The sequence below is a fragment of the Nipponia nippon genome, unplaced genomic scaffold (assembly GCF_047370975.1).
Source record: "Nipponia nippon isolate SJK-2023a ecotype South Korea unplaced genomic scaffold, ASM4737097v1 scaffold_3, whole genome shotgun sequence".
Taxonomy (NCBI): Eukaryota; Metazoa; Chordata; class Aves; order Pelecaniformes; family Threskiornithidae; genus Nipponia; species Nipponia nippon.
Window position 1 is genome coordinate 50,110,373 of NW_028262347.1, and position 15,485 is coordinate 50,125,857.

General features: G+C 42.8%; 1 protein-coding gene across 2 annotated transcripts in view; it reads right to left on the reverse strand.

The window, feature by feature from the left end:
* Window positions 1-15,485, reverse strand: part of LOC148054582 (uncharacterized) — a 60,632-nt gene that overhangs the window by 1,398 nt on the left and 43,749 nt on the right. For both annotated transcript variants that reach the window (XM_087765532.1, XM_087765534.1), the window contains exon 3: window positions 63-162. In XM_087765532.1, the coding sequence (XP_087621658.1) occupies window positions 63-162 (100 nt within the window). The remainder of the gene's footprint in view (window positions 1-62; window positions 163-15,485) is intronic.

Below are 15,485 nucleotides of genomic sequence, written 5' to 3' on the forward strand. Positions count from 1 at the left end.
TTGGATTTAGCCTCTGATGTGTGTAATCACACCTGTTGGGTGTTCCTACCTGCTGATCCTACCTGTGTTCCCAAGGGAAGCGCATCTCCGGGTGGCTGACAGATCGGGAGGGAAACTGCCAACTAGCACCAGGACAGGGCGTTTCTCAGCTTGGAGCTTTTCCTGCAAGAGATGGGAAGAGCCTGTCCAACTCATGAAATGCAGCACCAAGGAGAGGAACAGTGACAGGGCAGAGACCTTCCCTTGCCCCACTGCTCAGGATCACGCTGCAACAGGGAGCCTCCAACAGCCATGGGGCTGCTGGCTCCACAACAGACCCTGTCTTCCTTGGGGGGGAGCAGGGACCACCCAGCCACCCCTGGGCAGCACACAGGCAGCACTTCTGGGCCATCCTGAGCTCCAACCTCTTGCAGCCCAAATGGCGGTGGGAGCCCCACAAGGTGCCCACGGCCATAGGTGAGGGATGCAGGAAGTAACAGCCTCCCAAACCACCTCCCTGCTGTGGGCAATGGTGCCTACAGCACTCTCTGCTCTCTGTGCAAAGTGCAGCAGACAGTGGTTATCTGATCTAGCCTCACTGACCTTGCACTGATGTGGATATGGAGCAGCCACATGGCCAGGGCACTGGAAAAGAGGCTTAAAATCTGCTCCCAACTGTTTCCCAGAGGGTGTTTACTTCCTCCCAGCTGACAGGCGTGACAGACTGTACAAACACTCCTTGCCCCTTTGAGTTCAAAGTCAAACAAGCAAACCTTCAGCAGCAATTTAAGTTTGTGTGACTTTGCTCTCAGACACATTAAGAGTGATTATATGGCAGGTAACTGCCTCTTAGCTGGGAGATGGTAACAAAGAGCTGGGAGTTCAAAGATTAGACGGAGTCACCTATTCAGTTATGATAATAACCGGGGTACAAATTATAACAGACTGTGAAACAGAATTGCCATTAGACTTAACAACATATGGGTAATTGTTCCCAAATCCTTTCAGTACTGAAAAGTGCACCTCAAAGATTTTAGCCCCATGCAAAGTAACTAGGCTTGGGTTCTTCCAGCCAGGGAGCCTCAGGTATGGATTCAGAGAGAAAAGCGGCAAAGCAGGGACCTCCCTGACCAATGGCTCTACAGGGTAGCAGCATCACCCATCTGGTACCTGGCCCCCCCAGCAGGTCTTCTGCCTACATGAATACTGAGTCCTGGCTGGAAAATCACAGGGAAAGGATGTGTGGGCTAGCCATGAAAAAGGGATCACAAAACCTCAAAGTGGAAAAGAAACAGAAGAAGAGAGAAAGGAAGATGAGTGGGATGTGGAAGAGAAAGTTGTCCAGAAGAAGAAATAATGGTGCTTGTCAGAGGGTGGACATCTCCCTCCTGCCAGCCCGTTCCCCCTGGGAGGTGGGAGTGCTGCAGGGAGGAGCAGGGTGACTCAGAGTGCTGCATCCTCCTCCAGAGCCAGGACAGAAGGAAGGGCTGCACTGCACTGTGATGGATGACTGTACGGCGTGAGGTGTTGGCGCCTGGATGAGACATAAAGCCAAGGCCCTGTTTACTATGTCTACTCATCAAAGCTCTTATCGTTTTTACTTCAGAAGAGCAGGATGTGACACCTAGTTTCCTGCCCAGCAGGTCATTAATTTATTTTTCCCCTTCAGTGTAAACAGTGTTTTGCTTTGTGGTGGCATTCAGTGCTGTTGGGTGCCCTTAAATGCTACACTGTTTTCCTCCCTGACAGAAGTCATGGTCGAGGAAAATCATTTTAGCAAAACCAACTATTTTTTCAATAATGTTTTGGTTGAAAATGCTCATCCACCCTTATAGATCTACCACCTATGTCTCGGCCTCAATTCTGCAGCAAGACTTCCTGTAATCTCTCCGGTGAAGTTTTGCTACGCACAAATCAAATCAAGAGAAGCTTTTATTGATGTGAAATACAACTGAGAGAGCATTTCCCAGGATATATGTCCTAATCAAATGAATTTTCCTTTCAAATTTCCAGCATGATTTAGATTTTTCACATGTTACTCTCATGCAACAATTGTTGTCATGCAAGACCAAACTACATTAGGCTTTCAAAACTGTCACCATGTTGAAAGGAATATGGAATACCAACATCAGGGATAATTCAGCTGCAAATCATTCTCCTTTGTGGGAGGAACCGGGTTTTGGCCACCAGGACCTATAGGGCAATCATCCATCTCTCTGCAATAAAAAGCAGGACTGTGCATGTATGGATTTGGGGGAGTTTGAACAACCAGTTCCACTTTATAGCAGCTGTTAGGAGTCTGGTGTTCCTAGACAAATTCCTGTTATTCCATCTTTATTAACCATAAATTTATAGGCCAGGTCTTTAGCCGGTGTACGTCTGGACTGCTCTGTTCAGGTTGCTCCCTTGTACTACGCAAGCTGCTACCTGACCTTAACATACTGCACATTTCCTAACATTTCTGTATTTATAGACAAGTTATTTTAGACAGAGAAGAGCACTCTTTAATCCTTTGCTTGGAAAGCAGAACACTGTCTTCTTTTGACATGAGTGCATGAGAGGGGCAGGGACTGAGGAGGTCAGATAGTGACCAATGGGAAATATGGAGGTTTATTGTCTTGCATCCACACATAACCGATCCAAGGATTTTAGACTTCAAAACTTAAAGTACTGCTTAGCACTGACGAAAGCACCAGATGTTACCTGACAAAAATGGATTGGTTCAGAGCTGCAGTAACAAGACATTAAATGCCCTTAGGTTTCCTCCCTTGAAATTAAACACCGCTTGTAGAATATTGAGGTTGACAAATTAACAAAATATCTAATTGAAGAAAATGCTTTTGAACCAGAAGGCCATAGTCCTATGTCTGAGGTCACAGATAGCCATGTCACCCAGCACTCCCAATACAGAAATGAGCCACACAGTCACCTTATATGAGTCAGTCATGGGTGACTTTGCTTGTGACTTTAGATAATTTTCACAAATGCACCAGTTAGGACCTCTGGGGCCAATTATTGGTACCCCTCAGCCGAGTACAAATTGCAGAGCAGGACTTGATAGGCCTGGTCGACCAGTCTCTGTGCTGATGAAATGCCACTAATACTGCTGGTTGTCCATGGAGGTAAATAGAGGGGCTGCCAGGGTGCTCTGATTTGAGTCAGAAAGGCATTCAGTGGGAATCCTAAGCAACAAGCAAGGGCTGACTGTGCTCCAAGCAAAAGAAAAGGAAGAAAAATTAATGCAGCTGTAATTGTTTTGGTTTTTAAATACATGTCATTAAATGCAAATTTAGTGATTCTTTTTTTCCCCAGAGTACTCAGCTCTTGAATAAACCACAGTGCTCCCTCCCCTCACAGTGTTCTCAGATGACTTGTCACAGACCGTGCTGGTCAGCTGGGTTCACCTCCAACCCCCATGCATGCTACTGTACCTGATATTTTTGAGTGCCCTGTTAGCCCAGACAGGTTGCATGAAGAAATGAGCATAACAGTATTTCTGGGCTTTGCACCAGGCCAGTGATTTGTTAATGTTTCAGCCATGCCAGTGTGTGCCAAAATGTTCTCTCCCTTCTTTGAAAGAAACATCATCATAAACTCAATCAGCCTGAAAGATGAACCATAATGTTTTATAATCAGCTGTGAAGTCCCTTTGGTTACAAACTGATCACTGAGCTTCTTTGCAGGAGAATGTAAGTGATATGAGCAAACACAGTCACCTCCACAGCTCCCATTCCCACTTGCTCTCCAGCTTTGGCAAGGGCAGGGATACAAATTCCTTTACGTTCCCATTTGCTGGGTGATAACAGCGCTAATGACTGCAGTGTTGACAAGACAGGGCCATTTATCAGTATCTTGCCTGACCTCATTCGGAGCTGTCGCCTGCCCTCAGGGGCTGCCAGCTCTGGACCTCTGCAGACCCTCCATGCTCTTCAGAGAGGCAGAGCTCTTTCCATTTGCCAGGCACATCAGTTTGGGTTGAATATGGGTCACCCGAGCATGACGCATAAATGCCGAAGCTCTGCCTCCAGCATCATGGCAGCTTGCTTCAATCCCACCTAGTCTTCACTTTCCCGGGATGGAAAGCCCACCCTCCTTGGGTAGCTGAAAGAAACTGAGCCCACTGTGCTGCTGCTGCTGCTGCTTACATGGTCTTGCCTCTTGCAGCACAAAAGGGCGCGCACCAAATGTGGCCCTCAGGGATGTGTGTAGTATAAATTAAATTAAAAGAGAAAGTGCAGATGGAGCTACTAGTATCATCAAGGTACGTGGCATTGCCTGATTCTTCTCATCATAAACCCCTGTTTTTCAGCTGTTTATAATTTTGTCAGACTCTGGGGGAGGGCAGGAGGAAGTTTTCCATGCCAGGTGTCTCCCCACGGCTGAATCTTTTATTTAATTATTTGACAGAGTTTCAGCAAAGTGGTTTAGCCATTTCCAAGAATGAAACTGGGGGCAGGGGAAAGAGAGAGAAATGTTGTCAAGGCAACAGTAATCCCATTATTTTCTAACTTCTGAGTGCCTGAGTAGGCAACCTTTATCTTCTTTTCATGCCATTTTTTTACATAATAATAACGTTGGAGACAATTATTCTCATCAGTTTTAAGAAAAGAGCATGCTGGGGTAGTGAAGGGACAGTAAGACAGGCATTTGCAAACAAAACAAAATGGCACCTTCATATTGTTGGCTGCTGGATCTCCTGCTGCTATTTTGAAAACAGGCTTTCAGGGCCTAACCACTCTGTTAGCAACATCTCTTTAAATTGCCCTCCATCCGGACAAGATCAAGAAACTCATTTCCCTGGCTTGAAGTACAATTGACAGCCTCCACGCGTTCTGGTATTGAAATCATTGAGCATATGTTAGTGTTCAGTAATCATTTCCCTCCAGATTTTATGGCTCATTGTCATTTTTCACACAACAAAATGTTTTAAATGAGGAGGAATGCTCTGCTTTATGTTTTGGTGAAATGTCCCTGGGGAGAGAATTTTAATTTCTGCATGATGGGGAAGACTTTTAAATCATATTGCATCAGTTACCATTTGTCAGATAAGACGTGCTCTTACTATAAACTGAGCCTACAGCGTATTTGTAAAGTTCACTAAATGAAAGAAAAAAAAATAAAAGAAAAAAAAATAATTGGCCTTTCAGAAGTCCTGCTGGATTTACATGCCTTCCTTTCCCTCCTCTAGAGCAAATGAAGCTTGTCAAAAAATTTCAGGTTTTTTTTTTTATTGGAAAAATATAGATCTATCAATACTGGCAATACATGCAGTAATCTAGATCAGAGATTGTTTTAGGAAAAACAAGCAGAGTGGAATGTGACAGTTACACTTGAATAGAACATTCTGTGTTTCCATTCAGAAAACATTTTATTTCCAAATTTATTTTTGTGTTTTTACATTTTTCTATTGTTTTTCTTTGAGACTCTTCTGGTATTTTAATACCATTGCTCTGTATTTTTATATTTTCATACTGCAAATTATGGCAGCAACAATTCCTAGCAAGTAGGAACCACTGGCTTATAGCAAATGAAATTTAAATTCTATTCATGGTTTTGCCACTGCACTTCTGGCCTGTATGACAAGCCATTTTATTTCTGTTTCTCCATTCCCCAGCCCATGAAATGGGAAAGATATATGATCCCACTGATTAAGTACATTGATATCTATGATAAAATGCTCTGTGGAAAAGCTGGGTTTCATTATTTGTATGTTATATATAAAATACATAGTATGAGGAAGTGTTTACCTATGCGTAAGAAATCTAATGGGCATGAGATCAGACATGTAATAGGAGATGTCAATATTATTAATTTTGTTCTTATTCAGGTTGAAAGGTCTTCAAAAGTAGGGCTTTTTCCACAGAAAATAAGTCTTCCTTGGCTTCTGCTCATGTTTTGCACCACTCAGCAGGGCCGGTGTCTTTGATTTGCCCTGGGTATTACCCTGCTGTCCTACCTCCCACATCATCAGAGCTTGTCACCTTACTGCTGTAGGAAGCTGAGCTCACATTTCTTTTTCAAGTATGTTCTGACAACCCATGCAGCTTTGTACCTAGCTGATATGTGCGTAGGTACTGAATCCAATCCAGCACTGTACACCAATTAAGTAAATGCACTTTGAGAACAGATGTGACATTTAAAAAATCCCAGCACAACCTATTTCAGCAAAACATCAAGCAAAACATTAGCAGCACTATGAAGAATTTCTCAGAATATCAGAAATTATTTTACTACTGCAACAACAGCAACAAAAATAAACCCATGGCAGGAACAGGAAAACACACTTGTTAAATAACAGCCAAATCAGCCAGTGTGAAAACCTGATGAGAAGTTATTGGCTGCAAAGGAGTACGTGTGCATATACCACACCACCACCACAGAGATACAGGATGTTATTAGTACAATGTGAACCTTCACTCAGTTGTCATTAAACCACAGGCTGTGCCCTCTCTTGGGTTGTTTAACTAATTCTGAGATACATTTCATGGAATCAGCTGTTCTGCTGTATAACTTACACCAATTGTTCTCCACCTGACAGGGTGAAGTAAGCCACTTCTTGTCATGTGGCAGCACTGAAGAAACAAAGCTGCACGTGCTTTCTCCTCCTCCCCAGAACCCTCAAAACCAAATTATTGCGGTAGTACTTAGGGAACTGGAACCCCACACCTGCAAATGCTTACATGTGTGCTGAATTTTCATAGAATCGTAGAATCATAGAATCGTTAAGGTTGGACAAGACCCTTAAGATCATCAAGTCCAACCGTTAACCTAGCACTGTCAAGTCCACCACTAAACCATGTCCTTAAGCACCACGTCTACCCGTCTTTTAAATACCTCCAGGGATGGAGACTCAGCCACTTCCCTGGGCTCCTGAACTTCCCAGTTTGACCTAGTGCAGTGTTTAATCCTGCCTGTAATTAAATAAATGGCAGGATTCCCACTGGGAGGAAGCTAAATTCTTGTGACTTTGCAGGAATAGGAATATGGTTCTATGCCCACAGAACTATGTGTGATTTTTCTCACTATCAATCATGCATTAATCAAACCCTCTGTTCCAAATAACAACAATAATTAAGTACATCGCATTCCCAAGAGGCAAGTATAGTGGTGGAGGCAAGGGTCAATGCAGTTCATGCAGTTCTAACATGGTCATTATAGAGTTTTCTCATTGCTGGGTTTAGAAAACAAACATGGATGCTGTTTATCTGTCATTTTAATTACTACTGTAGCACTGGCATTGTGGAGAAATCCACAGCTGTGAAACAGCAGCTGGCAGCTGTATTTCCTGCTCTACTCCTATCAAAGAGGTAAAACACCTGATATTTTTCTATCCCTCCCAGAAATATAAAGGTGCTTTGCAAAGAGTAACAGAAGTCCTGTTATGGCCACACATATGTATACACACATGTACAGTGACATCTCTGTAATTACTGAGAAACTGAGGGTCAGACACAAGAAAAACTGAAGTTTTTCGAAAGTAGACAGTAATCAAAACTAGAAATGGACCATAGATGTCCTCACTCACAGCCTTCCTTTGAACATTAAAACACAGTTCAAACAAGAAACAACAGCAAGCATAGAAGCATCGAGCAAGCATTAATGGCCTTGAGAAGATGGGCTCCCCGTGAATGCTCTGCAGTTTTTGGTCTGATAGGCATTTGCAACATGCTGAAATGTCCCAGTGTTGCTCTCTTCTCATCTAAGCAACGTATCTGACCTTTCCATGTCATTTCTTGTGCAACATGGGTAGCGTGAGAGCTTTAACCGGGCAAGACAAATGAAAGCCAACATACATGACTGCAGTCACATTATCTGTCTTGGATGCTTTTGCTCAGGGATTGCCACAGCTTCATTTGCTGAATAGTGAATGAATAGCACTTTTGCAGATTTAACCTTTGCTTTATGTTACTTCTCATTTCTCTGAGTCACAAGGAGTTTATTCTCTGTTCTTTAAGCTCACCTGCAAAAAGCATAATTTCCTTCCTCTGACACAAAACATGCACCCACAGAGTAGAGACAGAAGAAACACTGTTATCATTTCTCCTTGGCTGATTTGAAGAGATCAAGCAGCTAAAAGCAACATTGTCTCTGCCTTGTTTACATTCCTGCTGAGCAGGTACAGGCAGGGCACAGACCCAGATGTGTCTACCAGGGCACCGCTGCGCGCACACAAAAACTCCTCTAGAAATTGAAGCTCTGCCAAAGGGGAACTCAAGGGTCTTTTCACAGTATCTAAGGTGGGGATTAACGCTTGCAATTGTGTGCAGTTTTTAATTTCCTTGGGGCAACATTTCTCATGCCATAAAGGCATAATTCTGTGGTTTATTTTCCTTCTAGTTACTCAGCATACATCTCATAAAAAGAGTAATAGAATATTATCTGACTTTCTCTTGCTGTTTTACAGATCGTATTTTGCCAGCAATGCCTTGTCCAGTCTGAGGGCACTTTCAAAGCACTAGTCAAAAAGGACTGCTTTCCACATTTTTTAACCATGAACTTCTCCTTTCATATTAATTTTCTAAATGTCTGACTTGGTCTAAATTTTCACAGGCAATTCCTGAACCTGAGGACCTCCTCTTTTACATAACTGAGAGCAGAACTAAATTTTTCTGAGCTCTCTACAACTACCTGAAAGGAGGTTGTAGTGAGGTGGGGGTCGGTCTCTTCTCCCAAGTAACAAGTGATAGGACAAGAGGAAATGGCCTCACGCTGCGCCAGGGGAACTTTAGGTTGGATATTAGGAAAAACTTCTTCACCGAAAGGGTAGTCAAGCACTGGAACACACTGCCCAGGGAAGCGGTTGAGTCTCCATCCCTGGAGGTATTTAAAAGATGGGCAGACATGGTGCTTAAGGACATGGTTTAGTGGTGGACTTGGCAGTGCTAGGTTAATGGTTGGACTCGATGATCTTAAGGGTCTTTTCCAACCTTAACGATTCTATGATTCTATGACTTTTGGAAAGTCAGGCCTCTTAAATCTTCACGTTGTATTTAGCCAGAACTGTGATATCCCAAATAATCAGACATTTTTGAAAATATAAGCAAAATTTGTACTCTTTCTAGGGAGGCTTTTCAATGCCGAATGCTTAAATAGTGACACCTTCCCACCAATGGGCCAGTGGGGTGGCACACGCGGTAAGTTTCAGAAGAGCTCTAGTTCTTGTCCCTCCTTGTTCATAGAGCTAGGACAAATCTCCCTACCTATAAATCTTCACAGTCTCATTTGTGGAGTGATTTGAAATGCATTAAACTGTTCCTCAAAATTGAGATGTTGTTAGAAATAGTTTGTTAGGTATAAAACCTCACTCCCTCCTTCCACCAAAAGTATTTACTTCAGCAAGCAAGATGTTGCTTTATATCTTGAGGACTGTATGTTTGCCCTGACACAAGCCTCCTCTGGCTCTTTCCATAGATACAATTCAGAAAAATCACTATGGTCCAAAACCTTTAAGTATTATATGTAGAAACAATGACTTGAGTAAGATGGGCCTCATCTTCTTTCCAGCAAAGCCAGAGATTGACCTGCCAGTGTGTAGTTGAGCAGGATTTTGCCCTGCGTCTACTCAAACAGCACCAGGATCCAAAGGTGGAGAAACGAGCAGGGCTTTTTGAGCCAGGGAAATGGCTTCCACTTGAAGCCCCTGCCTGTATGGTTCCTCATCTCTTTCCTGGCCATGGACACTTGATTGCTCCACTCATGCAGCATGCACTTTGCTGCAGATGCTAACAGGAGGATGCACTTGGGATGGAACTGCTGAGGGCCAGCAAGCTCCCTGTCACCAGCTGCAGCAGGAGCAGGGATGGGCCGCCTCCGATTCATGGTCAGTGTATGCAAAGAGTATGGACTTTGCTGCTGTGGAAAGGAAGAGGCAGGGAGGGTCAGATCCAGCCAGCAGAGAGGAAAGGAAAACAAACAAAGTGAGAGGGAGACAGGGTATCCTGGGAAACTGCAAACATCTTATCTAATGGGCTCCCAGGGTCATAACACCACCAGTCTGGCCCATTGCCTCAGACATTTCTTCCAGTTGCTTTCAGTGTCATATGGCCCCGAACGCCTGCCTTCTTCCGCTGCCCTGCTACTTGTCTGCTTTTCCATTGCAGTTAATAAAGCCCCAACTGCCTACCCTTTTGTGCAGTTCTTATGAACTGCTGCTTCGTGCTGATACATTAATTTGCTTGGAAAAGTTTGCAACATTTGAATCTAATTGGTCTTGGCAAGGAGGGACAGCCACACGATTGCTAAATTGTCAGCAGCCCGCATTGCAGTGCCTGGTTCAAACTTCTAGGGTTTAAGTGGGAAAGAAGCTGGGGGAAAAACCTTTTGGAGCTGTAACAGTTTCCAGTGAAACAAGCAGTGCTTGCACAAAGCCTGCTGTGCTGCTCCAAGCTGCGCTCTGACTTTTGCTGTTTAACTGCTTGAAATTTTACACAGTCATTACTAAGAACATTTTTTTCAAATAATAATTGGAGTAACCATAGTGTCTTCATCATGACTTCTGCTGTTAGACATTCACATCTAAGTTGAGATACTGTAGCAAACTCCACTGAAGTGGAAAGCTACACATGAGTGGGGAAGTGATGCCTGGATGAGCTGAAGTAACTTCCTAAGGTTATGCATAAAATCTGTGGCTTGGTGCGGGAAATGAGCTCAGATCTTGCAAGTCGTGGTCCAGTGCCTGCACCCACACAGATAGTGGTCATGAGCCGTTCTGCCAAATGACAAAACTAAAGAGGAAAGGCCATTTCTCAGCAACGGTGAAACCCAGGCTCAAAAAGGCAAACAAAACCTCAGCACTGTAAAATCCTTCCACAGGTGATGTGGAATGAGCACCTGTGCATGGCCAGGATGAAATTCACCCTTGCAAGAATGGCTGTCTCCAAGCCGGGGCATCCTCATTAGCTCTCACTGTGTACAAATTCTCATGATAACTGTGGGTAATGACAAAACATCCTTGGCAGCTTTAGCTGTACAGGAGCCAGCTGTCTCTGCTCTCTTTGCAAACCAAGGGAGGAAGATGGGGGGGATGTCTGTGAGAAGCAGGCATGGCCACCCCCCGCCCTCCTGGCAGCAGCAAGAGCAGCAAGCAATCCTCTCCACAGCACTCCCCACATTTCTCCATCCCATGTTCATCCTGCCTCTAGCCCTGCTTTCTGGCAGGAGGCAATTTTTTTATTATTATTATTTTTTGGCCAGCATTGCCAAGAAGGCTTGAGCTGGCTTTGCAAAACCCTACTGAAATCCCAAAGAAAGGCGTAAGTCTGAGATTTATGTTAGCTTTGGCTCAGGAATAAATCTCACCTGCAGAGTCCAGATGGCCAGTTTCTGCCTTCATTAGATCTCTTGCAGTTTAAGATAGGTAGTCCAAAGACATGTTGAAAGGTAGAATTTGGCCAAACGGTAAACAAGAGTTCAGTTCATGCACCAGCAGAGACTGTACCGCATTCTTAACTGCCTCCGGGTGACACAAACATCCCTGTGAAAAGCATCGTGCACCTGGAAAGCAAAGGGCTGCAGCAGCTGCCCCGCTTCAACCCAGACATCTTTTCTCCAAGGTCACTGTGTTGCATTGCTCCAAGATCACAGATTTATCTCCTCAGCATGCCAGCTCTTGGCAGACCTGCCTAGTAAATACGCAACACATAGTATGACACTTTGACTGCTGCTCTGCCATGGACATACCTTAGAATCCTGTTACTATTCTCCTTCTCAGCTGTGGCAAAAGTTGCCTCAGGAAGCCTGAAGAACAGTATCAGTAACATCAGTGGGCACTGGGGTCTGCCTAGGGCCCCCAGTAGTGCTTCACACACACACCCCCCACTGCTGATAGAGTAACTATTTCTACTAATTTGTCAACATCTAATATATTACACAGAAAGCAGAATGATGTAAGGGCTTGGTTAGAAGCAACCAAAACAATGAAAATAAACAAAAACAAACAAACAAACCCCAACCAAATAGGAGGCATACTAATGGTTTGTAACTTAATTTCAGTTTGCAGGACACCTGGTATTTTCCACTAGAGATGTCAATACTATGAGAAATTTCATATATGAAGGTGCAGCTTTTATGAATATGATTTTTATTTTTGAGACACCTTTGGCTCAGAACAATGAACTGTTCTCTTTTGAACTTAATTTCTCAAATATTTCTTTACCTTGTACACATAGACCATAGACTACAACTGCATCAGAGAACCACAGACTATGTAAGGATATTTGCAACTGGGAGTAATGGCATGCAAATTCATAGCTCTGGTTTTCTGCTGAGAGAGTTGAATAGTACTTGGCACCAGGCTGGAAATAGGAAGCTGCGATATCTAGGGTCTTTGGCAAAAGTCTGAAAAAACATAGCAAATATTAAGAATCCAGGTCAGCTGCACTGGTAGCTCACTGTGCTGCCTTCAGCTGGTCTCTGTCTGCAAACCCACAAGCATCTCACATGAAATGAGCTTTAATGGTCCCCACACACATGTGAACACACACACACACTATCCAGTAAGACAACCATAGAATTTCCCTAGCAAACTGCACAACAACTAGCAGGAGATATCTGGCTGCTGCTTGAAAGATTAATGGCAAACCACCAATATCCTTCATGCTTAGCTTCACACAGCTTTGTTTATTATTTATTATTTATGGGGCAGCTGAGAGAAAATTCTAGGATGATGGACCTCTGTTTAGTAAGTGGTACAGTGTGCACGAGGGAAAAAAATGGAAAAGGCCATGTGCACCTCCTGTATGAAAAAAGCCTATAAGCAAACAATTCACAGTCTAGTAGCTCTCATGCTGCCTGTAGCATTCACACAACAGGATAGCGTGAATTTATTTTTCCAGAAAAAATGAGTTATTGTCTCTTCAATTCTGACAAGTGTGAAGTGCAAGAACAAAGGTCTGGAAATGCTATCACAAGACATATTTGAGCAATGAAGATTTTAACCGGTACCCATGTGCCAGGCTACTTCACTCTTCAGGTTGTACTCTTTGTCTTATACCAAGGATAGGCAATAACCTTTCACCAAGTTGCTTTGAGATTCAGGGAGATAAGGCTGGGCGGCTTTTACAAGAGATGGCAAATGAAAGTTAAAGACTTGCAGGCAGTGTTATTAACCTACCAAAATTGGGACAGATACATGAAATGTGAAAAGAGAACAGGAAGGAAAATACTCCGTAAGGACTTGTCTACTCACACAGGTTACACTTTTATCTGGATTTTATGGAGACATATGGTATTGTGACATCTCTCTCCTTACATTTGGATGGTTTATGTATCACTCCTTATCATTTCAAAACAATGGTGAGAAAATGGGGGAAAATCTGTTCTTCGTAAAAATTTCTCAGCGTTCCTAGGAATGCTCGCCTTTCCCGGAGGGAAAAGTTCCAGCTACTATTTCAGTAACCCATCCTGTCACTCTCTCAGCTTGTTTGGTGTCTCCTTTAAAAAAGGGTTGTAAACTAGCACTAAAATCCTCTTTGGCACAGACAGCAGCAGTACAGCATAAAACCATAACAAGTGCCTGCTGAGTCAGACCGCTGGTCCATGTTGCACAGTATTCTTTTTCAACACTGAAAAAAAAGATACTATTTGGGAAGTGCACATGAGTGAGGACACATTCTTCTCTCCTTTCCCGTTGTTGGGGGTGCTAGAGGGCACCTCCTTGCCTATTGCCTCTAGTATTCACAAATGTGTCTTATCCCTTTCTGAATCTGCCAATAACATCTGTAGCAAGTTCCAGAAGTTTGCTTCCCAATGAAAAAAGAAATCTTTCCTTTTACTAACTTTAAGCTGATCCTCTACTAATTTAATCAAGTAGCACAGGCCCACAGTTCCACACTCAGTGTATTCGCCACATTCATTTTATCACAAACCTCAACCTTCCGTATTCCAAACTAAACAGTCCCAGATTTCTTAGTCTCTTCTCTTAAGGCAGCTGCTCCATCCTCTTGGTCATTGTAGATACCCTTTTCTGCACCTTCCCCACCTTCACTAAATCCTTCTTGAAATGCAGAGACCAGGATTGCACATGGTACTCAAGATGGGGGTACATCAGGTTTCGAACAGCAGAAAATCATGCCCCCTGTCCTGTTCTCGACATCCTTCCTGATGATGCTCAATATTTTGAGGCCTTATTTGGCCATACTGCACACTGGGTTGATTTTGGCAACAGCAACTCTAAGATCTCTTTCCTGAGTTGCAATGGCCAGTTTCAAGTTCAGCATCATGTAAGCGTGATTTAGATTATTAGATTACTAATGCAAATACAGAAATCAAGCATATTTTGATACCATACCTATAATTAAAATGCAAACCAGCTCTTTTTACAGTCCTTGGAACATGGATTTATTTCATCCTTTGACAACTTTTACAGTCTAAAATCTGATAACTGTTTTCAGGGGAAAAAATTTACAAAGTGTCTTAGAAAACTAATTTTGTAAGCATTTGCTTGGGCGTCTGAAGTACAGCAGGCTACTATGAAAAGAGGTCTACTCACTTTTCAAGACTAACATTTAAAGCAGACATGCTTCTAAGCTTGGCAAGCTCTTAGTCTTATTTTTGTATTGATATCTACTTAATGATTATAAATTCATTATAAATTTAACATTATTAATTCATTGAGAATTGATTGCATTAGGCATTACACTTCCAATAACTCATCAGAACTGTCACCACACACAACATATAAAGCAGTTCTATTCAATCAAATTAAATATTGGATGTTATAGCTAAGCTTGACAGATAAATTTTAAGGATAAGGGCAAAACTGAAGCAAGTCATAGGATGAAATTTCCCACTGTGCTGAAGGTTGCTGTCAAACTATGTACTATGGGACCTGCTTTTAAGCTATGGCATTGGAGGGAGTTCCACTTATTGTAAACTGGAACTATTTATTGCTTTTGCAGATATTTTTACCAGTTCACTGGACTCTTACATATGTGTATGGAAATCACCTGCCTCAGACGATTGCTTTTGCTCTAAGTAAACTTGGCTGTTTTGCTAAATTTGCTCCTTGTTTTCTACCAGGATGTTTTGGAAGTGGACTAGACAGCAGCCCCGCAGATTGCTACAAAAACAGCATTTACCAGACAGAGGAACTGATGCTTATGGATTTGTGCCAAAAACAATTGACCTGGTTATCCTGACTGGGTAAATATCAGAACACGGGTTGTAAAGAGTCTGAGAGAAGTGTATTCATGTCTTGGTTCTAAAATCCCGTTCATTGATACTTTTGCCAAAGGGAATAAAAAATAAATACACAGAATAGTCACTGTAAAAAACCACTGGATGCTTGTTCTACACTGTGTAAACTGCTGGAATATTCTTGGTCCTTGCCTCTTTATATGAATTCAATCTACTGAAATCTGTATGAGCTGAAGTCACCTGTTTGAAATTGCTGCACAGGCTGGAGAGATGATTACCCAGTTTAAAGCAGCGCTGTTGGGTTTGATAGCCCCAAAAGGAAACATCTAATAATTTTAATTTCGTATTTCCTTAGTCTTGAATAATTCCCT